This window comes from Ixodes scapularis, unplaced genomic scaffold (genome assembly GCF_016920785.2).
Source record: "Ixodes scapularis isolate PalLabHiFi unplaced genomic scaffold, ASM1692078v2 PGA_scaffold12__126_contigs__length_90152505, whole genome shotgun sequence".
Taxonomy (NCBI): Eukaryota; Metazoa; Arthropoda; class Arachnida; order Ixodida; family Ixodidae; genus Ixodes; species Ixodes scapularis.
Genome location: NW_024609838.1, coordinates 17,839,514 through 17,863,228, shown reverse-complemented (window position 1 = coordinate 17,863,228; position 23,715 = coordinate 17,839,514). Strand labels below are relative to the sequence as shown.

Here is a 23,715-nt window from a genome sequence, read left to right as displayed (position 1 = left end):
CTCAAATAATCACCCTTAAGTCTGACGCTGTTCTATACAGCATGTGAACTAACGCTTCAAACCCACCTTAGGCGGTCGGCAAATATCTGTTCCTCAACGCATCGCGCTGCTATTTACTGCAGAGGTGCGGCTAGGTGGTGGAAGCGTGGACTAAAAATATCAACGGATGAGCTTACCTCGTTTAAAGAAGATAAAAGACAAATTCTTTTTCGGGTTATCTGCCGTGGCATTCGCAGACGACGACGTGACCGGGCTTGTCTAGTTGTATGTGCTGCCGAAAGATGGCGCAACACGAAACACGACAGTAAAAATGCAGCGCCTCTAGCGATCATCCCCGCGCCAGACATAGGAACCCATGAGGCATTTAAATCCCTGTTTTCTTATTAATATCGAGTATTTTGATTAATGAATTTTTGCACAATTAAAATGTAACGTTAGCCTCAAAGAGGCGCGCGCCGGCATAGTGAAAAAGCTTTGGAAGAAGCTCGGCTCCGGCGCAATCGACGCTTCTGACATCTATCGACGGCAGATTTAACCGGGCGAGCCCGGTCATGACGTCGTCTGCGAATGCCATGGCAGAAAGCCTGAAACAGGGTTTTTATTTTTTTTTTCTTAGTTGAACAAGGTAACCTCATCCGTTCATATTCTTATTTCATGCTTCCACCACCTGATTGCAGCTTTGTAGCAAATAGCAGCGCGATACGTTCGGAAACCGATTGTTTCGGTTCGTCTATCTTAAAAGCGTTAGTTCACATGCTGTAGTTTTGTAGATCAAGTCAGCGTAAAAGCATAAGTGACAGTCGAACTCCTGAATGCATCCCTTATCTAGGAGGAACAATGTATTTGATTTTATTGGATCTAAAGGTATGGTGTCGACCAACATTCGGCAAACCTACGTATAGCTATGCACCAAGTCATCAAAAAAACGCAGTAGCGCGGAACCACACTGGGACCACGCACCACCTGCTTAAAACGAACCAAATGTTCAATTCAAAGAGTGGTAATCCAAACGGTAAAATTATTATTAAAGCTAAAAATTAATTTATTTCAATTCAAATCTTTGCAGCAATATTTACATATTACCGTCAGCGAGGAGGCTCAAAAAGCATCAGGCCTCGAGCTAACGGTGAACGACAAGCAAATGATCGAAGCAAAGATGACGGGAGACAAAATGCTTAAATTAAATCAGAAGCAATACCGCGACAAAAACTAAGCATAAAAAAATGAAAGCCGTGTACAATCCCCTGTAACGCCGAATTAGAGCGCAGCTCTTGAGGAGGAGGAGGGGAAGGTACGGAGAGGAGGCTGTGACTCTCCTCCTCTCCTGCTCACCTCTCATTTAGGGGAAAATTTTCCACTAAAGTTAGCGGGAAAAGTTTTCCGCTAGAATTAACGGAGAAATTTTTCCGCAAGATTTAGCGGGGGAATTTCCCGCTAAATCTAGAAGGAAAATTCTTTCCGCAAAATCTAGCGGAGAAATTTTTCCACTAGATTTAACAGGAAATTTTTTCCGCTAGATTTAGCGGGAAATATTCCCGATAAATTTAGCGGGGAAACTTTCTCTGCTAGATTTAGCGGGGAAATTTTTCCGCTAGATTTAGCGGGGAAATTTTTCCGCTAGCGGGAAAATTTTCCGCTAAATTTAGCGGGGAAATTTACCCATAATGCACCGCGCGGTTACGCCGACGGCGACGCCGCTCAGGCCGGAAACGGGTGCCTAAGAGCTGTGCTCTAAAAAGCCCAGTGGAGCACTTCAACCCCCCCCCCTTCCCTCCCCCGGGCCACCAAAAAAAAATTGTATACGTTTTCAAAAAGCAAAATAATTAAACAAATATATAATAGAGACATTCCTTTCGGAAAAGGGGAACTTGTAAGAAAGACGATTGATTACGTATGCCTCGGTTCATTGGCTTCAAATTAAAAAAAAAATGGCGTTTCAGAGTTTCATATTTATCACTGTTATGACTGTGTGGCGAACTCGAATTTTATCGAGTTCTGTGCGTTATTGCACGACCTGATATTGATTTTTGTTTGCTAATGTAAACGCCTAGAAAACACGGCCCGCAAACCCGTCAGAAATATATATCCTCTCAGCAAAACTTTTTTTGTGCCTAAAAAAGAGTACCTGCCCCCCCCCCCCCCCCCCCCCCCCCCCCAAAAAAAAAAAAATCATTTTCATGAACGAGCTTTTTCGAAAAATATTGACCGACTCGCCATCCACGGTCATGCTGTTAATACTTATACAAAGGGCAGTCTGTAGAAACTGTCTTGAGGCGTGTTTTCTCCTCGTATGACCGTCCAGCCATGTTGGTCATACAAAACATTCGGCAGACATGTTCTAAGCACATATCTTAGGGGTGATTCAAGGAGACGGCAGGCTCTTTAAATCGACCGGAAAGTTCGGTTTCTTAATCTATCGCGCTACGAGTTTGTGCAGCGTTGCTCACAGATGGTGCATTTTTTTTCTTGTTGTAAAATTTGCAAAGAGAGAACTTACCTGAGGAAAAAGTAAAGAAAGAAAAAGGATTAGCTCCTATGGAAACGCAGCGACGCCACCGGTCTTCAAACAACACGGCGCCGTTTCGCACGGGACACAAGAAATGGCGCAAGCGGTCGCGACGCCAACTGCCGCCAACGAACGAGCAGACGACGCCGAGAGCCGGCGTATTTAGCAGACAAGGAACTGCACTTCCTTGCTGTTACCGCGCCTGTTTTTGTTTCTGCGACTGTCGCCGCCCGCAGAACGCGCTCCGCTTTTGAGTCGAAAAGATTGTCTGCTAAAGACGCTGGCTCTCGGCGCCGTATGCTCGTTCGTTGGCGTAAGGCCCCTTACGTTGGCGGCGTTCGTTGCGCCATCTCTTGTGTCCCGTGCGAAACGGCGCCGTGTTGTTTGCAGACCGGTGGCGTCGCTGCGTTTCCATAGGAGCTAAGCCTTTTTCTTTCTTAACTTTTTCCTCAGGTAAGTTCGCTCTTTGCAAATTTTACAAAAAAAAGTGCACCATGTGTGGGCAACGCTGCACAAAGTCGTAGCGCGATAGGTTAGGAAACCGAATTTTCCGGTCGATTTAAAGAGCCTGCCGTCTCCTTGAATCACCCGGTATATCTATGAAGCAAACATGCATAAAACGTGATTGAGGTCTGTCCGCAAAAAATTACGTCATCATGTCATCAGAGAACGCCGTGTCTCTTGAATGATGTATAAGTAGTGTAAAAGTGACTTCTAAGGTACTTTAACATTCTTTCGGCCAACGAACTTCGTTTTTTTTTCCTTTATTTATTTTTTTTTTCTACCAAGACTACGTTACGGAACTTCGCATGAACACTAAAGTCGGTAGCGCTCACAAGAGAAGAGCACAGCATCCCGAAACCGCCGAGAGACTACCAACCAATCAATGAGACAATAACGCAAGACCTCCAGACTGTAGGAAGAAAAAAAAAAGAAAAAAGAACCGTCGCCCGGCCACTTGTATTATTCACGACGCATTCTCCCGTGAGCGTGTCTCGAGAACGAAAGCCCACTCTCCCCAAGGTTCAATCTATCTTTCTGTGTGTCCAGAAAGTTCCGCGCGTCGGAACCGTGGTTCTGTGTCCGCACTTGGATATGTAGATTACGTACTACGTCCCGTATAGAGCCCGCCGGAGACCGTATACACTTTGGCCACCGACACCGCGATCAAACAACCGAATCCGTCGCGGAATTGGCCAAAGACAAAAGGCTCCCGAATGACTACTCGAAACACGGCGTTTTCTTGAGGGCAGCCCTCACGTGGGCATAATTAACTTATATAGGGCGTATACTTTCCAGTTTTAACCGGAAAACACCGATAAACATTCGTCGGTGTCAACGTCAAATGTGGGCGTCAAATGTGGGCATCTGGCGAGTGCCAGCGAAGGACTGCGGGTTCATTTCGGCCACCTGGGGTACTTTTGGCGTGCAACCAAAATATCGGTTACGTGGCCCTTTTCTCCGCAATAAGCCGCTTGAGCTTCGATTTGCGTCCCGAAAGGGGAGTTGCACTACCTCTTCAGATTCGTCCGCGACTCGGATGAGTGGCGGAGGCGGCAGGAGAGGCAGCGCAGTTCACGGCCGGACGCCAAGCGTATATAGTTCGAGCCTTCGCCGCTTGGTATCGTCTTTATGTGCACAATTTTTCATTGTAGTGTAACTCATAAAACAGGTGCCAGTTAAGAACGCTCAAATGTAGTAGAAGCTTGCTGTTTGGCAAGTCTGGAAGCACTGCTCTTTATTAACTAGCCTAATGTATAGAGTTACTACAATTACGCTAGACGTTCAGCTGGCGCTAGTGTGCTGTTGCAAATTGAAGCAGACAACAATTAGCCAAAAACAGACTTCCGGTAATGCATTTTTATGGGAAAACGCGGGTGCATTTCTTCTCTGCGTTTGATGATTAGAGGAAGCATTACAAACTATCCTTACGTATTAAATAGCTTGAATACTTCTTAGGTCAAGTAGACGAAAATATGTTTCAGGTAGAAAGTATTTTTTTAATTCATGGCATTATTCACAGTGCTAAAACAGCTTCTTAGATGCATCTATACGAACTGCTTGAAAGTGTTAGCGCGAACACGGCGTCGACCATTTTTCTTAGGGGAAGGGGGGGGGGGGGGGGGGGGGCAATCCAAGAAAGACGGCACGACCTAAGCAGTAACACTGGATCAATAACTCTACCTGTGCATGTAGACGGCCAAAGTTAAGTAAAGACCAAGCAATTATAGACCGATTTGCAATAAATAACTTTCGATTCTCTGTCCATGGATATGGGCGAAGGTGCGTATTCTAGAGTTCAAAACATCATCCGCAAGTTCAAAGTTTATGAAAATAGAGGAAAGACCAGAAAGCAAATGCCTCATAAAAGCTGCTCGGCAGATGAAATTACAGAAAGAACCAGATACATGGTTCACGTACTTTTTAATAATTGTTTTTAAGCACTTGCAAAGTTGCATGACGGGGTCATTTTTATGTAGTGGCAGGGCTGGCGTATCAGCAATATATTAGCGTCCTCAGAATGTTAGCGCACTTGGAACACACTCTGCCTTTTTTTTTTTTTTTTCAATTGTTATTTTCCTTAGATTCGTCCCTTATCTTTACACACCCGCTTTGGAACACGAGTTTGGTCCTGAAATATATAACGAAGTTTCAAATCGTTCACCGATTAAGAAAAATGCTTTAACTAAACAAAAATTACACTTATACGATGTTAATAAAGGTACATGCTACTCGCTACGTCCGAAATAAAGCTGAATCCTAGTTAATCTCGTCGAAGTGACAAAATGCACGCGCGTTTTCCCATAGAATGCGCAGGAACGCCGCGAAAAGTGGACAGGTTGCTGTCTGCTTCAATTTGCATCCCCGAAATCGCGTAGAAACTAGCGCCAGTTGAACCTCCAGCGTACGCACCTTATAATACCTCTATGGTCGGTTGGAACGATCGACGTACTGAAAAACAGAAACGCGGTGTCATGCCGTTGAGCGACGCGAACTACCTTGCACAGTGCCCTCTTTTGTCGAGCAGTCCGAACTAGGCCTAGCTGCCTTGACCGTCTCGCACGCCATCTATAATACGTGGTAAAGGTACACCGGCTCGCTACACAATCACCGGTCAATATATCCACTCTAAAAGAGAACGCGACAGCCAAACCTCCCGTTTCTTCCCCCTCTTTCTCTCTCTCCCTCTCTGTGCTTCTTTCTTTCTGGTTCATTACTCTTTCCCACATATAGGTTCACGACACAAACCTCCTTTCCAACCTCCCCTCCCCTTACGGCTGAATGATGCAGCCTGAGCACGCCACTGGAAACGTGGCCGACGGGGCAATACTGCCCGGAGAACGTCTAGCCGACATTGCACGGACGTAAACACGATGCTTTCCCGTTAAGAAAAGAGAAAGGGAGACTTCGTTTAATTCGGTTGATGGGACCGGTGAACTGTCTTTAATATTTCGGAATAAGTTTATTTTATTTTCCTTTTTTTTTTTCTTCTCGGGGGAAGGTGCTTTAATGTTTTTGGTTTGTTTTTTTGTCAGTATATTCTGTAAAGAGGATCGACCGCGTGACTTCCGATACTTATCAGACTCTTTCAAAGTTACTCTTTTGTTGAAGGAAACATACTATTATGTTTTCTACACTGACATCTATGCAGGGTGTGGCCGGTCTCGACCATCCAATGCGGAGTGCAAAGTTCGCCTGCTTCTTGCGCAGTGGAGGCGGTGACGTCAGAACGTCGAGCTCTGATTGGCTATGATCAACAAAATAGTGGGTAGAGCTCAAGGCAGCTAGCATCGAGGTGTACCCACTATCCTTCCAATCAGAGCCAATTGGAGCTCGGCGTTTTGACGTCACTGCAACCCCTGAGCAAGAAGCAGACGAACTTTCCGCTCCACAGCCCACGACATTGAGGCGTTAGCGAAAAACAACGCCAAAGAACGAATCACGAAGCGAGGCGCGTTATCATAATAAGCCACGCCCCATGTTGTTGTTGTTGTTTTGTTTTTTTTTGTTTTTTAAGCTCTGACGTCACGCCCTTGCGGTGGCGCTGCTGTCGCTACGGCGCATGCGCAGTAGCTACACGTCACGCAAATCTCGTTTCTGAGCACTCACAATGTCCACAGCTGTTGCGGGCAAACGCGGGCTTGTATGTAAACGGCGCGTTGGCCTATAAACAGCTTCTTTGAGAAGCATACTTTCTGCGTCATTGAAAGGCGAGAACAATATGTGTGAGGCGGTCACCTATCCGTCGAGAGGAAGTTATTCCGCGACACCAATGGCACGCAATATATAGAGATTTCTCGAAAAAGGAGAACCGTGTTTTTTGTCATGGGTAAATAAAATTGGCGTCGCAGAAAGCTCAAACTCCTTGAGAATGTGACGCTAGTGGTTGGGATAGCGCGAGAACATTTGAGAACATGACGTTACCTATATAAAAATATTATAAAAACAAAGTTTCTCTATGAGCCGACGTCCACCTAAGCCTAATATCGTCAAAACGAGAAATTACATGCATTGAAGGCAACTGTAGCGTTTCAGTGAAAAAAAAAAAACTTCTCAACAAAAACAAAACATTTTCCTTCTTGTTCACAACTCTTCTTCACTGCTATAAATCCCACAGGCGTCCCCAACGTCAGTTATTGTTTTGACGATATTAGGCTTAGGTGCAATATTAGGCTTAGGAAAATTTTATATTAGGCTTAGGAAAATTTTATTTTCTCAATTATATTTTGATCTAAGTAACGTCATATTCTCAAACTTCCGCGCTTTGTTCCAACCGTTAGCGTCCCATTCCTATGGAGTTCGAGCTTTCTGGGATGCATAGTTTACATAACCGGGCCAAAGAACACGGTTCTCTTTTCTCAGAAACTTCCTGTATTTCCGTTTCTCTGCTCCCCATTTGCGCCGCCAGACCGCGCCAGTTCTCTCTTCACGCTGCGACAGGAGGAAACTACACGCTTCTTTCCTTCACTTTCTCCCCGATAGGGGACGCCGCTTCGTCTGAAGTTGCGAACGCTGAAAGAGCCTGCCTGACTCATTCACGTGGGCTTGTGCCTTGCCTAGAAGCGACTTCGCTACAACACAAATTAGAACTTTGCCCTATCGAGAGACGATTCCGGTTCGTTAAGCGTCAAAAACACAAAATGGCAAGAGGAAACATACCATTTCCCGGTTGCCTACTATCCAGACCGTGGTTGCTAGACTGTCAACGTTTTAAGTCTAGACGCAGCCAGCGCTACGAAGTAATAGGACCAATCAAGTAGTGGCAAAAGTGCAAGTCACTCGGCCTTTTTTTGTTTATAAATGGTTCAACGATAATAGGATAAGTTACATGAACATGACGAACACCATAATGGTGCACTTTTGACGCTGTCTGATCGGTTTCAAGAGCTCCTAGCGTCCGCTGCGTCTGGACTTAAGCTGTAACGAAATATGTAAGAGATCTATATGTTGGATTGGGGCTACCCCTCCTAGAGCTATAGTGCACCACTCAGTATTAAAAAAACACCAGATAGTCACTCATGTCAAACTTGCCACACTTAAAAAGTAACTCCGGTCAAAAGTCGAACCAAAATAAATGGCCAATGTCGATTTACGGAGCCTGAATATGAGCACGGCAAAAATAGTACACTAACCGGGAACCGCAATCTACTCTAAAACCGTTACTAAGATTGTTACCCTCAGCTTCTCAGCGGGAATTCAGGGGGTTGTATTTTTGTCAAGCAACCTTGTGCCTACATGTCATGTTCGTACTCAAGGAGGTTTCTTGTTCGTACTGCCACTTCTTTCACCTAAAGTGGCTTGGATCCTGGGGAATTAGCGCCATTGCCTTCCCTGCCTGCTAGCCGAAAAAAAAAAAACAGATACACAAATACTAACATACAGACGACCAGAACCTCGCAAGGGGACTGACTGATCGGTGTTCGTTGCCATGGCAATCGCCATTTTGGCCCCTTCATATCTTCGAAGCTTCGAGAGGGTCGTTCTAAACCAGTCGCACCAAGATAGCCCTAGAGCATCGTCGTACTGAAGGCGTTCCTCGCCAATATAAACTTTTTTTGGAATTGTGTGTGCAAGCAACTTATCAATCATGCTCATCTCTACTGATCACTTACAGTGATAATGTTCTTCTCGCGTAGTGGAAGACAAGAAGATTATTTCTCAATGTCTCCAAGCACCGACACGGCATGTGGTGGTGGAACGAAGATGCACGCTTGTTTCGCCGGCGTGTGGATAGCAAAATTCCGACATACAAGGAACGTTTCTATAAAGCTACCCGTCACCAGCGAACTTAGATTGCCTCATCACGAACAGAGAGCTGAACGACAAATCGCTTATTTCATGAGCCAAAATGGCGACCATACGGGGAACTTGACGCTACTTTCCCGGGATCCAGTTACTTTACTTTCACCGTGTTTCCTTGCCGCGTTTTCAGTCGTCGCAGCGGACGATTTCTGCATGTGATATTATCTCTTAGCGGCTATGTTTGCAAGTGCACCTCAGCGATCGCGGACGAAGATGATTGACTCCCTGCCAACGTTTCTTTGCTCCCTGCTCTTTCAAGGGCGTCGTGGTGCCGAAGGCGGCATTCACTGGCGGCCATAGTTAAGTCCGTTCCTGCTCAGCGTGAGCTTACAATGAGCTTCTACGACGATTCTACAACGTGCATTGCTCACCACCAAGATTATAGTTCATTCTCGGAAGATAAGTGGGGGCTCGTTCTGAACCTGCGCTGAGCCTGCGTTCACTGTGGCGAACTCGCTTTTCGACCGGCAAACTTGGTGAATTTGTATTAATATTTGCTACAGATGTTTAATAGCCACGAAGCAAAGCAGTAAAACAGCCGTAGCATCTTGCCTGACTGATCGGAACTGCTCTTACCATTAGGTCAGTCGCACGTTTTGCGGTACCGCAATGCGAACTTCGTGTCACACGATGACCATGCAGTTGATCACAAGGGTTGCAATCAGGCTTGAGCTGGTGGTTTCCGTTTCGCCGTTGACACCCGAGACGAACCTTTGATATAGGATATCCACAAAACTGGACGAGACATCGAGAAAAACAAACTGACACCTCGTAATAAAGTCCTTTCGAAAGACTGCCGTCTGTTGGCAGCTGTAGAACCCTGGCCAATGGCGGACTAAAACCGCAACGTCATGGCATTCTTTATGCGTTAGATTGAATTAGGATGATATAACACACCCACGGACAAAGATTAGGAGCGCGCAGTGACGTTGCAAATTCGACGCTGTTTGATTGGTTCGACAGCTCGTAGCATTTGCCGCGCTCCGACGTTCGCTATCATACGGAATGACTTGCACGTTTCACAGTGTCAGGGTGTCAGTTGTTCAGCCATTGTGCAGAGGCTCCCACAACTAATAACCGGCACGTGACTTTCGAAAGGGGTCTATTTAGGGACGCTACTTTCGCTAAAAACAGTTGCAACCCTAAAATCGATAAAATGTACCACAGTTACCCTTTAAATGAAAAGGCCATAGAGTCATTAATTCATTAATTCATTAACAAGTCATTAATGGCCAAAAGGCCATTAATGACTTGTTTAAATATTCGTACCCCATTCAGAACACTGAAGACTCGAATTCATTCCGAGAAAAATTCACCAATATACCCAAACACAATTGATCGCGAACTGGCCGACTGATTACTTTCATGATACTAACTGAAAGTGCATTGTCAGCATAAACGCGATATTTTACGCGTTCGAAGCTAGCTGCGCCGCTAAACTTCTCTTAAAGGGACACACCTCCTAGAGGAGTCAACTTTAGAACCCTTGTCTTAAAATTAATGAAAGCTACAGGGTAGGCGGGTGGTCATGCACGTATAACAAATTTTCAGGTTTGTCGGTTAAATTAGAAGGAAATTAGAGTAGCTTCTATCAGCAACACACCTACATTGTTTAGTTAATCTGTTGTCAGAAAACTATCATGATATTCAAGATTTTTATTTGCTAGATATGTAGCAGAACGCCTAGAGGGTGCGACTATGAAACGTTTTTTTTTTCAAAAAAGTCATTTATTTCTACAAATGTTCTTTTTTGAAAAATTGGTGAACTTTTTGGTCTTCTGTGTCTTCGACAAAATGTCAACATTTTTTTTTTATAAAAGACATCTACAAAGTGACAAAAAAGTTTCATAGCCGCATTCCTTATTAAATTTCAGTCAGGAAAAGGGAAGAATGAGCCTTCCTGGTTTTGCCATTATCAGACGACAGATTGACTAAAATTAAATTTATACCAAAAGGTGGAACGGAGAATAATTATAAAAATTAACTATGCAGTGCAAATTCATTAAATCTTTGGGAATACTTTCTAGATGTTGGTGGATGTAACTATGTCATTTTTCTAAATCAACTTTTTTTGCAGAAATTTTTTTTCTGGGCAGTGACTCCCCTTAAATATTGTCGCATATCTGCATCTATTAGAAGTGATACTAGTATTCTTTTAATCACTGTCATATACGGTTTATGCACCTGCAAGTTCTGCGCTATGCTCCTAAGTGTTTTAATTTTTTTATTGGTTTATATGATTATGCACTTACGCATAAGTTGACATAAAACGTTATGTTTGTTTCGGTGCAGTGGTGCTGTATAAATATTTGTGCTTCCTTGGGTAACCTGCTTAAACCTGAAGTAGCTTTTCACCACTTCAGATAAATCAAATAAATAAAAATAAGATAAGGCCGTAGTGCGGAACTTTTGACGTCACGTTCTAGAGGCAAACGCGGGGCTGTTGATTGAACAGAAGTGTAGCGTTCAGCGTTCGGCTGCGACTCGCGTTCACACCAATTGCACACGAGTCTGAGTGCAATAATCCGGTTCCCATATCCCCGGCCGGTCGTTGGCGATAGGGTGTCGGAAAGCTAGGAAAGAGTGCCAACTCTCGCAGTCAGAGTGAATCTATATAGGCGGGACGGGTGTCTCCTTCGCTGTTGCCCTTCCCTCATTCCCCCCTCTTCACCCTGCCCACAAACCGCGTCCTACTTAACAAAGACAGAGTGACCGATACTTCTCTCGTGACCGCGGATGTGGCGGAATCGCGCGTAGCATCAATCTGTCTAGCGTATCTATCGTCGGATTACCCCGAAACCATAGTCATGCGTCTTTGCCGACACGCGATCGGGTGGCATCGTCGACATATCGGCATCTGGAACGTGGCACACAATTTTATTTTTTTGTGTGTGCGTGCTTTTGTTGCTTCTCGTATTGACTTTATTTGGTAAAGATGCGTTCGGGGTTCTCCAAGATTACTACAAAGGCGATTCGACGTGAATAGAAGATAAGGTTGGTTCAGATCTATGAAAACCATAAAGCTGTTCAATTTCTATGGAAGACGATCTTCCAGAGTTCAAAAGTTTTTAGACATGACGGTTATAGATGAAAAAAGAAGAGAAAGAAAAATACAAGTTATGGCTGCGGAGGGATTGGCAGCTGAGTTTAATAAACCTTGTTTTTACCGATTCCATCGAAAAATGTTTTCTACTGCATCCGTATAAAACTTATTTCAAAACTACATGCATGTTACCGGACGTGCAAGAGACCCTTTCCGGAATTCAGTGCCATCTGGTGACTCAAATGGTAGTTGATCTTTTACTATACTAATGGCGGCAATGAGCCTGTGGTTTGCAGTATTTAATGGGGCACCGTCGCTTAAAGGTCAACGGTAAACGAGAATGTTCACTTCACTACAATTTTTCATTCTCTTTTAGTGTCCATGGCGAAACAAATTCAGCCAGTCGGAACGAAGCGCCAACCCACATAGACGCATTGATATACATCAATAGGCTTTGAAGCCGATTGAGTGCTACTAACCCGAAGGAAAAATCCCTCATTGTAACCCTGTTTGGCAGTCAATGTTTTCTAGTGGACCGCTGACTGTGCCTGACTGTACGTCAAGCATGTCTGATTGGCCAACAAGTTACTCTGACCGACAGTCAAACTCCAGTCAGACTCCGCTTGTCGGCTTTCTGATGGTTTCCTGGTGGCAGTCGGCCGCCGCGAAATGCCATCAGGATGTCTTGGTGGCGATTCTGATTGTACATCTACTGTCTCTGACTGTACGTCAAAAAGCTTTGACGTGCAGACAGACGTACGGTCAAAGGACGTAATGTTCGTTCGGATACCACTATTTCGTCAAATCTATGAATACGAAAAGTAATCTATGCACGAGAAAACGATTTCGGGACGTGAACCCATAAAACCGCTGACGTTAGAGATATGACACGCAACCGACCGACAACCTTGATCAGAAACCCGCCGAAGCGCCAAACACGACACTTCGCTTCGCCCATAGAGGCTTCGCCGAGCTTTCATGAACAATTGCTCTCGACTCGTTTTGTTTGCCCGCTTGCTCCAACCTGTTGATCCTGCCCGGGCTCTACAATGTCTTATGTTTTAGTAGAATTTCTACTCGACAAGACCCAGCCTGTTGTGAGTTCCGACGATGTAAGGGACTTTAGCGGTGTAGTTGAAGACGACAAGGTGTACAAGGTCTACTGGGCCGGAGACGCACGAACAAAAGGATCGTTCTACGACGCGAAAGTACTCTTCATGGCAGGTGAGTAGAACTGAAGTACGGCGAGGGATGTACGAGTGCTTTGCATAACATGCTGACGGCTTAACTGCATTTGCAGCCGAAGCATCTCGTATAAAATGAATAGTCAAATCGAGTATTCAAAGCGGTGGCATAGCATAGGGGTTAAGGTGTCCGATTTGTACGCAAGCGGTCGTGGGTTCCGATGCGCGGTGGTCCTGCTTTATTTTTCTTTTTTTTTTTTTCTCGGACATTTTGTTTTATCGCGGCATTTGGCGATATTTATGAGTGCGTATAACTTTACTCTTATATAAATGCTGTCCTTGTTGATGAAATTCCCTTAGCAGTGGCAGTCAGACGTCATCTGATGGACCATCAGATGACGTCTGATGGTCCATCACGTTCCACCAAGGCTGCTGACTGGCAGTCAGTGTCCCAAATTACGTATCTTGATGGAATTTTCAATAGGGAACAGATTGACTGGGACTGAGTTAGAAATGAACGCTTACGCAGCTCTTCCAATTCCTGCTTCACGTCGCGCTAACACCTAGAATGTATAGGCCTCGAATCATCTGCTCAGGAGCACCTTCAACTTCTTTCTTCATCAGTAAACAGAAGGCCGCCATTAGTATAGCACATATGCCGTTTTCAGATGATGATGATAGTGATCAAAGTGGCCCGACTGAATTCCGGAAAGGGTCTATACTTCGTTTCAGCTTCGGTCCGAGCGCGGCCGATGTTATGAGCCGAAGAGCCAATCAAACAGCGAAAGAGGCACAACGTCATGGCGTGCTCTCTGCAGTCGATAGGACCAGCCGGTATTCGCCGTTTCTCTGTGCGTGCTCCTCCGCCGGCTAGCCCTATCAAGTGCAGAGATCACGCCATGACGCGCCGCTTTTCGCGCTGTTTGATTGGCCCTTCGGCTCATAACATCGGCCGCGCTCGGACCGAAGCTGAAACGAAGTATAGTACGACCAAATAAATAAACGCCCTTTCAATTAGAAACACTGTTTCACACGACTGTACAGGGTGGGGCCGTAGAGAGCAGCACGTTTGGAACGCCTTGCAAAATTCGCATTCTAAACGCACATACTTAAAATTTGGCAGGCAAACATCTTTTGCGAATTGTTTTAGGTTTATTTTTTTAGAGCTCAACTAAGGTGTGTTAATTATTTAAAAAAAAAACGGTGGTCGCGTATTTTGTATGTTTTATACTGGATATTCCTCGTCTGCACACTGGGTTTAGAGCTTGCTCCCGGGTGTTCGTCGGTCGTTATTTTGTTGAAAGTACTAATTAACGCGATTATGTTACTTGTCGCCAGACTCTCCTATGGCGATCTAAGCGTATTTCCGTTCAGCAAGTCACCCGGGAGCGAGCTCGTAAACCAGTGTGCAGAAGGCGAACAGGCTGGTATAAAACATAGAAAATGTACGGCTGCCTTTTTTGTTATCTTTTTTTTACTCTGAGTTGAGCTTTAAAAAAGAAGATAAAGATAAAATCTATTGCGAAATGACGTTCACGTGTCCAATTTCAGGTATGTATTTTGGAATTTTTTTTTTTCAAGCGGTGCCAATTGTGATATGGTCCTTACGGCCACTCTTTATATTTGGTCCACCTGTTAAAATATGTTTTCATGGAATAATTTAATAACGCATGAGGTCTTTATATTATCGGGTCTTGGACGCAACAATATCAAACGGTTCTTGCCAGTAAAGCTGTCCAAACTTGCTAAATTTGTTCTTTATCACAAACGATGAATCCATACTAATAAAATCTAAATCTCGAAGTTGCGCTCAAACGTGAAAACGCGTCAAATAACCATTCTATCCCCCTCCCCCCCCCCCCCCCCCCCCCCAAAAAAAAAAAAAAACGAAAAACTGTGCGACTTTTAAATTAAGTTAAACGATTCTTTAGCCGGAACACTCAAAATCAGATTCAAATTACGTAATTTCGGACGCAGTAACATGAGGCAGTGAATTCCAGCTTTAAAACATCTTCCGACACACGAAGGTACGACTGCTGTCTTATAAATAAAGTTTTAAAGAAAGTATGTTCAACATGGCGCAAATCTTCAATTGCGAGTGTTTAGACCTCTCTTCGACTTTGCGATGGGAAAAAGAAATTGAAAGGAGCAAAAAGCTAAATTGTGTATGAAATGTAAGACGATTCCTAATTCGTTTGAATGATAATATTTAGTTTGATGTGTCCCCAAACAGCACTAAGCTTCACACGTACAAAGTAGATTTAAATCGTAATCCCAGGTTTGCGCAGCACGAGCCGTCTTTCCCCAAAACTTACCCTATACGCATAAACATTCACTTCATTCCTAAACAGACTGTACCCTTCCTGAAAAAAAAAGAGGTGACAAAATGCCTCAACTTTTTTTTAAATATTTTTTTATGTTTTTATTTTATCAAAAGAAATTCAATTTCGACAGGTTCAACTTACACATATACGTTCTCCTCTCGAATAAAGTAATACAATTACGTCGCTTTTTTTTTTTTTTTTTTTTATTTTTAAGTATGCTCGACGCCCGCTCGAAGCGAAAACTTTCCGACTACTCCTTTTAAATATAACTGAGAACGAACAGAGGTTATAGGTTCGAAAACTAGCAACTATATAAACTCATCAAACTTGTAAACTTATCGAAAAAAGCAACGCAATACAAGACATCGTTACAATAAAAAAAAAAAAACTTTTTTTTTTTTGTCGATGCGAACATTCCACGTGCGTTCACACTACCGTCCCCTCACCAAACTGGTAATCACATTTTGGCAGAACAATAAAAAAAAAAACAAGGACGTGTATGTCACAGCAAATTTAAAAAGAAAACCTCGAATGCACGAAAAAAAAAAGGGGGGGGGGGGAGACTAAAGGGACATCGCCCCCAAAACAAAACGGACACGAAATGTAGAGAAGAACCGTGTTCTTTTCGAAACGAGGCTACTCTCTGGACAGTTGTGTTTTATTTTAGGTGTCTCCTTATTTTCCGGACCCCCCCTCTCCCTCCCCCTTTTCCCCATTATCGATTTTTGTCCAGGTAGTACATTGGCTGTCACCAGGTTTCGTGCCTCGTCCCCCTCCCCAACATGTTTCCGTTCCCCAAAAAGGGAACCTCGAATTGTCGCTTGTGACCGTTGGCTCCCTGATAAGGACGCCATTATGATTTATAGATCTGCAAAACGCCCGTTCCCGCCCACTAAAAAAAAAATCATATAACTAAATATAGAGTGTAAATTTACCGAAGCTTTATTTCAAACTCAAGAAAGGGCAGTTAATAAAAAGATGTTTATTGCCAAATTAACCATCAAGCGAGTGAGCTTCATGACCCCTGTGAACAAGATCGTTCCTAACCGCCCCGATCCAAAGGCTGAAGTTTCTCGATGTTTGAAAAGAACCTGGGTGTCGGGATTGTCCTACCGACTTTCACGGAAAATTCACAAAACTACTCGCTTAATAATTGTAAGGATGTGTAAGCTAAAATAAAACATTTAAAGAGTAAATGATAATCTTATCATCCCAATTTTCGCATAGTCATGCTTTGCGTCTTTTGCACGAATGCTAACTTAAGCGCTCCACCGCGTTTCGCGCGCTTCAAGTCTTTCGAATATTGATTGATTCGGCGGTTTTAGATGACGCTCAGCAAGTTTCTAATTGAAAACCATACGTTTATTTTATAGTAATTAAAAAAACATCTAACAAGTTTTAGTCAATGATCTGACTTATTATGAAGATTAACTACCTATTTTACGTCTCCCTGGCCGTATAAATCACCTGCAGAGACCGCATTAGTGTAGCTTTCGCAGCTTTGCTGAGAAACACCTGTAAAAGCTGAACACCTCCCTGTATATTAAATTTCACGATTCTTAAAAGTGCGCACATGTTGTCAAGTCCCTTCAAACCTTCACCTCTGCACTTTATCGTTTACGTCTTTTTTCGTAAACGTCGGTTGCATCACCGACGTTAATTACGCTGATAATGACTCTATTGCGGATGACCCTCGACGGACAATAAATGCAACGAGACAAAACAAACGCAACCCAAGCACGCGTACTAAATCGATCGATAATGCAATCGCTCCGAAACCAAAGAATAAAAAAATAACCCATCTGCCAGCCACAACAACGCTCCAGCTTTTGCTCGTGGGACCGGTATGCGCTATAACAAACCTCTTCAGAAACGAAACCGTGTGTTTCGTGTGTTCTTTTTTGTTTTTCTGCTTAGAAACAGTCTTCCCGAAGCAGCAAAGTGACATATTCACGCCATAAGTCGAAAGGAAAACACTACTTCATTAGCCGCGTTAGCGCTGAACCGTTATAAAAAGGAACACACGCCCGAGTACACCCTACTCTGTGCATACGCGGACCATCGAAGCAAGCGCCGTCATTTGGGACTCGGAAATGGGGCCAGTGCGGTGCAATCAAATTCCCAAAGTTGCAAACACAACTCCTCCCTCCACACCCTCTTTTCTTTTCTTTTTTTTTTTCTTTTTATAGCGCAGCTTCCCCACGACGAAACGAAGGTAAAGGTAGTTGCAACGTGGTGACAACAGCACTCACGCCATGCCCTCATTACAACGCCTCGTTATTATTACTTTTTGTCTCTCTTTTTGTCGCGACCAGAGTACCACTTGTCTAATGAGAGCACCGTTAGACATAGGCGGACGAGGAGGGACAAAGGTTGTCCGCACTCTCCTTCTCGTTCTGCCGCAGTAGCGTGAGTAATGCTGTCTCGACATGGGAAAAAAAGTGACTCGACGAACCGGAAGTCGGAATAAAGCATATAGGGCTTTCTTTCACACGAGAAAGTATAGTGCCTGGAATGCGTTTCCGACTGGTTCTGTCTAACGTCCTATTCCGCCCATACATCGAAAGTGGCGACAAATGACGTCACAAAAGTCGAAGCGTCGCGCTGTCGGACGTCGCGATCCTGGCGGTTGGTCGTATAGAAATGCTGGTGAGAAGCACGAGCAGACGCTGGGTGTCGCTGTCGTCGCGGTGACGTATCAACTCCCGGCTGCCAAAGTTTCAGAGTACTGACATGTTAGGAGGAGATCTGCAGTAAAACAGGCGTCACCATTGCTGCTCTGACATCGCTAGGATCGCCCGCCACCGTCGACAGCGTGACAGTTCTGTGACGTCATGGGGCGCAAATCGAGGGACCACTTTTTGGACGCGGTAAACACACCAGTCGGAGACGCCTTCCAGTCACCGTAACCCTGAAACGCGTGTCCAACTGGAGATGATAAGTACGCCGAAGGTACGTAGATCGAATGTAAGTACGCTAAGAATAAGTACGTTAAAAATAAGTTCGCCGAAGGTAGGTACGTCAAAGGTAAGTACGCCGAAAATAAGCACAACGAAGGTAAGCACGCCGAAGGTAAGCACGCCGAAGGTAAGCACGCCAAAGGTAAGTAAGTTCGCCAAAAATAATTGCCACGAAGGTAAGTACGCTAAAAATAAGTACGCCGAAGTTAAGCACGCCGAAAATAAGTACGCCGAAGATAAGCGCGCCACGCCGGGCGTCTCTTAAGTCGTAAGTGGCTATAAAACCTAGAACCAGGTTTAAAGCCTGTAACGTTTTTTTTATTATTATTATTATTATTATTATCGTTTATTTTGAGAAGCCATCTGCAAAAGACGCTAGAGCGTGACGTCATCATTACTGGATTCCCGACCTGCCCCCAAGCGGCCGACGCACTGAAGCTCGACGAGAGTACGCCCCCAAGCGGCCGACGCGGGAATCAATTGGCGTCGCCGCGCGCTGTCATTGCGCTCGTTATGATATGCCGTAAGACACGCTAGTGGTGACGCGAACGCGAGCTGGGTGACACTGCGTGGTTCCACTAGTGATGACGTTAGAGGAAGAAAGCGCGCGGGCGTTTTCTTCTATGTGCTATTCATGTTGCCTCGTGTCGCGGTATTCACACAAACACGTCGCCAAATATGTTTTTTTAAAGAAGATAAACATTTTATATTGTTTTAATAAACAAGAAGCCTTCCTTTACAGCATCATTGGGCGATCCCGAATTTGTTGAGCCCGCCGTGAAATTTCTCTCTGAAAATAAGAAGTGAGAAAAAAAATGGCTGCGTTTAGAATCTAAATGCTTCCACATTCAGGCTGAGCTCGGGCGTTCTTCGCAGTTGCAATCTAAAAAATTTTGTGATCCAAAAACTAAGAGATTTAACTCAAAACTTGTTCGGTTTAAAGCAGTGCAGACCTAAGAACCGTTCACTCAAGTTTACAACATTTTACATACGTTTCTCGTTAATCAGTTATCGCTTTTTATACAACGCAATGCGGCCGTTTACGAAATGTTAGTTCAATACCCCGCTAATGACTGAAATAAATTAATCCTAAAAGCGGGCGTACGTCTGGACATTCTCCTGAAACAAATCGTGACGTCACAGTCCTCTCCCAAAGCTCTTCCACGCCCGCTCTCATGCAACACCTTCTATATAATAAGGCCGTTGTGATGAATGAGATGACGTCATCAGCGAAGGCCAACGCTGGGCACAGATTGGACGCGACGATTGCGTCAACGTTCGGCTCCAACTTGACTCGAAGTCGGGCGCTGACGCAGCACTCGTTTCCAATTTGTGTCCAGCATTGGCCTTCGCATGTTGACGCAAAAATGTCAGCACTAGGCCTTGTCTTCTGGGGGGCGTTGTCTCACGCCTTTCTTGTTCGCGCTGGCCCTTCTACTATGTCTTCTATGTATAACTCTTAATTCTTAATGACAAGTTTCGCTGTGTCCCGTCGTAATTATGTGCTGTCTAGACTAATATTCTGGTATATAAAATAGCCTGGATAAAAAGGACCCTCCATTCAGCTTTAATTCAATATATCATCAATCAGCTTAAGTTTTTTTCGGGAACATGTGATCGGACAGCAACGGTATATCGACCTCGAACGCTACGCTCCCGCCATATCAATGTCACGATATTTTTATTTGTTTTTTGCGTTCGTGAGAGGCTTGAAATCTAGCTGTAAGGATCAGGCGGATTATGACTACACTTTGAAAAGGACCGTGAGTTAACTTTTCAGCAGAAAACGAAGACAGCCAATCGCGGCGTACAATAGAAGAATCCCAGCGAATGACAAAGCGCGCAATCGTAAGAAATTACAGGGGCTCAGTCCTAGGGTGTCCTAAGCAAACGATGGTGTGTGAACGAGAATTAAGTCTACAAAGGAGATTTTTGGGGAACACGATTCCACTGAATCGATGTAAAGTCATATTTCCAAGCACTCACTCGAACGCTCCAAACGACTATGGGCATTGACGCACGAGCAGCGTCTTCTACTTCGTATGCGTGGTGCAAGGTCCCTGTTGCAGACAGTACTTTTATGTAAGGAAGAGAATCTTGGAACGCTCTAGCGATGAGTTTTGCTAATCTCGGAACTTGAGTCGTGCAAACCGGCAAGCGTGCTTTGCCACACACCGATCCTTCATGAGGGAAAGCCCACTCTTTTTAAGCAACGGCAGGTTGGGTACTGGAGCGCGTGCATCCTTCTTCTACGGCAATGAAAATTAAACCAGTCCTTTTGGAACTAAAATAATACATCCCTGTTGCATACCTGTAATATGAAACTTTTGTATTGATAAATCAGTCTTGTGACTTTTTTGTATTAGTCTTACAATCGGCTTAATTTTAATTTAAACATTGCAGTGGCTGAAGTATTGCGAGCACAGAATTAGTGTTTTAGGAGCTATAACGATGTGTCCTTACGATATATAAACCCTCATTTCTATGGGCATTAAACGTTAGTTAAATACACCGCATCTAGTCACAAGGAAGCAAAAAAATAGCAAATGGAGTTATCACGAAGCTAATACAATCAGCGATAAAGCAACTATCTCATAACAAGATCACTGGGCAGAGCCAAAACACCAACACTAGCTAGCATCCTGTGCCATATCTCTCATTGACCTATTTGTTATAGCGGCGATTGGAAAAACACAAATGTTTTCTAGAAAGCCGACACAGCTTTCAATGACGCATGCGCCAGGAAATGTAATTGAGACCGCAAACTTTCTACTGTTCTCTCAATTGTGGACAGCGTGTTCTGAAATAATTCTGTATCTTAGATTGCACGATTCGAACCAATTCGATCGCCCCTTTCGACTATGAAAGGTGCTACGACTAATCATTACACGTCTCTCGATCTATTGCCTTCATAAAACATGCCGAACAAATGCAAAAACAAAGACACGAGAACCAGATCATGTGCATGATATAGCGTGTACCCGGTACAGGTTTAAAGTGTTGTTTACACCGCAAAAAAAAAAAAAAAAAAAAAAAACTACGCTTCGCGGGACGCTTCCCCTCCGACTAAACATGGTGCTAGCGCTTCCGACCACCAGGTGCCGAAGTTTGAAATATCGCCGGCGGCCATTTTATTCAAACGTTATAAGGGGTTTTCTCAACTTTCATCCGAAAAATAAAGCCTAATCCAGGTAGATGACGCCATTTATCTTCATATATCAGTAGGCCTCGTCGGCTGCCATTTCTTCGTTGCAAATATTCGGAAACCGCTCATGAACTTTTGAATCATATGACGGCAAGCTCTAAAACGTTGGTACCTGTTCCGGACTGCTATGGCTACATTTCGGCGGAGATTGAGTGTTTAACAATGCGTAATTTATTTTTCTAGAAAGAAAAATAAATGCGCACGCATGATCGTGTTGACAAAGACAAAGAGGCATAGGATGTGGCGAGAGCGTAAACTATCACTTCAAAGAATCACCCCGCAGAAATTACTGTCACGTGACATGAGGTGACATGATGGTAGTAACACGGCGTAGTCACACAACGTCAATTCCCCGCCTACATTTTCCAGGAGAAATTGAGGTCGCATGACACAACTTTCCGCTCTGACTTCAGAGAGAAAATTCACGTGACGATGTGTGATGTGATAACGTGACGTCGCTTTTCCCACTAAATTTAGCGGGGAAATTGACGTGAGTGTTTTCCGTGATGGTTGATGTCAGTTTTCTTATAAAAATAGCCTAATAAGAACAGTCTGTGCCGAAAAACTTGTTTTCTTTGCTTTGGTTTTTTTTTTTTTTTTTTTGGGGGGGGGGGGGGGGAAACAGTTTGTGTTTTGTTTTAAAATAATAGGCTCTAAAATATTTTTGTCGTACTTACAATATCAACACCTTGCACCGGCAGAACGGCTCCCTGCTCCTTGAGACGTTCCAACATCCTGGACTTGACAGGAGACGAGTCTCCAGCACCGTCCACGCTGCTCCTATCGTCATCAATATCACCAGCAGGATCTTCGTCATCATCATCGATTCGGGTGGCCGTGGACGAAGAACCGCCCACCCTGGAGTCACCCGCGCAGTTGTCCGCGATGGTACAGCTGTCCAGGTCGTCGTCGCTCTCGCCCGCTTCGGGAAGAAGATGCTGCGAGGACTGCTCGGACGGCGACCCCCTGGGAAACTCGCTCCTCGTTTTGAACCAAAGCAGCAGGCATCCCAGGATCAGGGCAAAGCTGAAGGTCGTGACGAAGCCGTACTTCATTATCAGTCCAAGCAGACTGAGCTGTAGAGGACTGCCCGAGGCTGAAAAGACGCGCGGTGTTCAGCAAACCAAAGAACTTCAGGTTTTTCGCCTTGTCTTGCAAATGAACTTCCGCGACTGCCGAGGCCAATGCGCACTTTCATTTTGCTGCACTTAAGCAATCCGGATCGCGAGATGTACGAAGTGGCAATGCTGCGGAAAAGCGTCAAACTCTTTCCCGTGCGTTAGGTTCATGCGCGGCACCAAAACAATGGCCGTTGCGCCGCACGCAACGTGAAATCGCCACTTGGTAAAGTGTATCGCTTTGTTTCTGGCATATTCGCTTCGTAGAGCCCAGTCTTTACTCTGATTTATAATTGCCCTCTTGATTTTCACTACGCGATACGCAACTGGTAAAACTCCTATCAAAGTTGTGCTTTACGAACCCTTTAAGCTATGATTCGATCGTACACAGCTAAAAAAAAACATTTGCCGCCATTCGGCCATCTTTGATGTCTCGCAACCCACTTACGGTGACATTGGTTGCCGACAAAAGCGTTGGGAGGACAAGGGTTGCAGGTCGCCGAACCCGCCTTGATGCTGAACGTGTTCGGAGGACAGGGACGGCAGATGTCCCCGCCGTACGCGCCGGCAGGGCACAATTCTTGCATCGAATAAACGCAAGTTTGAGTGCACCTGATGGAACGCCTACAGCGCTCGAGAAAAAAAGATAGAGAGAAGAGAGACACACTACACGACAGGCACTGTATGTGTCCATTTTGTTGTTGTTTTTTTTAAATCAATTTTTTTAGTTGCAGTCACACTTTTTGTACATCATACAAAAGACAAGGTGTTCTTTGCAGACATGACAGATTTATCGGCGGATAAGTCCGCAGAACACGTCTGTACAGAGTGTTTGTATGACCAGTGCGACAGGGGCACCATACAAGGAAGAAACGTACCTCAGACAATGTTTGCAGACTGCCTTTTGTACGTTGTAGTAAAGTATTAGCAGTGTCATTGAGGCCTCAAATATGCACTTTGGGATATCATGGAAGAAAGCTCACTTTGAGAACCATACGTAGATCAATAATACAGGGTGTCACAAAAAACAATTTACAGGGTCTTTTTCACACCAAACGTAAACTAAACATCG

General features: G+C 44.5%; 1 protein-coding gene across 1 annotated transcript; it reads right to left on the bottom strand.

Moving 5' to 3' along the window:
- Positions 1 to 17,473: 17,473 nt before the first annotated feature.
- LOC121047067 lies at positions 17,474 to 23,230 on the bottom strand. Its single transcript, XM_042289339.1, has 3 exons — positions 23,092 to 23,230; positions 22,203 to 22,621; positions 17,474 to 17,539 (listed from the first exon to the last, which is right to left on the bottom strand). The coding sequence occupies exons 1-3, from the start codon at positions 23,228 to 23,230 to the stop codon at positions 17,474 to 17,476; spliced, it is 624 nt and encodes a 207-aa protein (XP_042145273.1).
- Between the last annotated feature and the right edge of the window lie 485 nt (positions 23,231 to 23,715).

What these genes read in the sequence shown, in the direction of transcription:
- LOC121047067 (XM_042289339.1), bottom strand. Translation starts at nt 23,230, where the DNA reads ATGCAAGAATTGTGCCCTGCCGGCGCGTACGGCGGGGACATCTGCCGT. An exon ending in TGTCGGCAACCAATGTCACC is followed by an intron (nt 22,622 to 23,091) that starts GTAAGTGGGTTG and finishes GCGTCTTTTCAG; the next exon opens with CCTCGGGCAGTCCTCTACAG. An exon ending in CGGTGCAAGGTGTTGATATT is followed by an intron (nt 17,540 to 22,202) that starts GTAAGTACGACA and finishes CGCTATAAAAAG; the next exon opens with AAAAAAAAAAAGAAAAGAAA.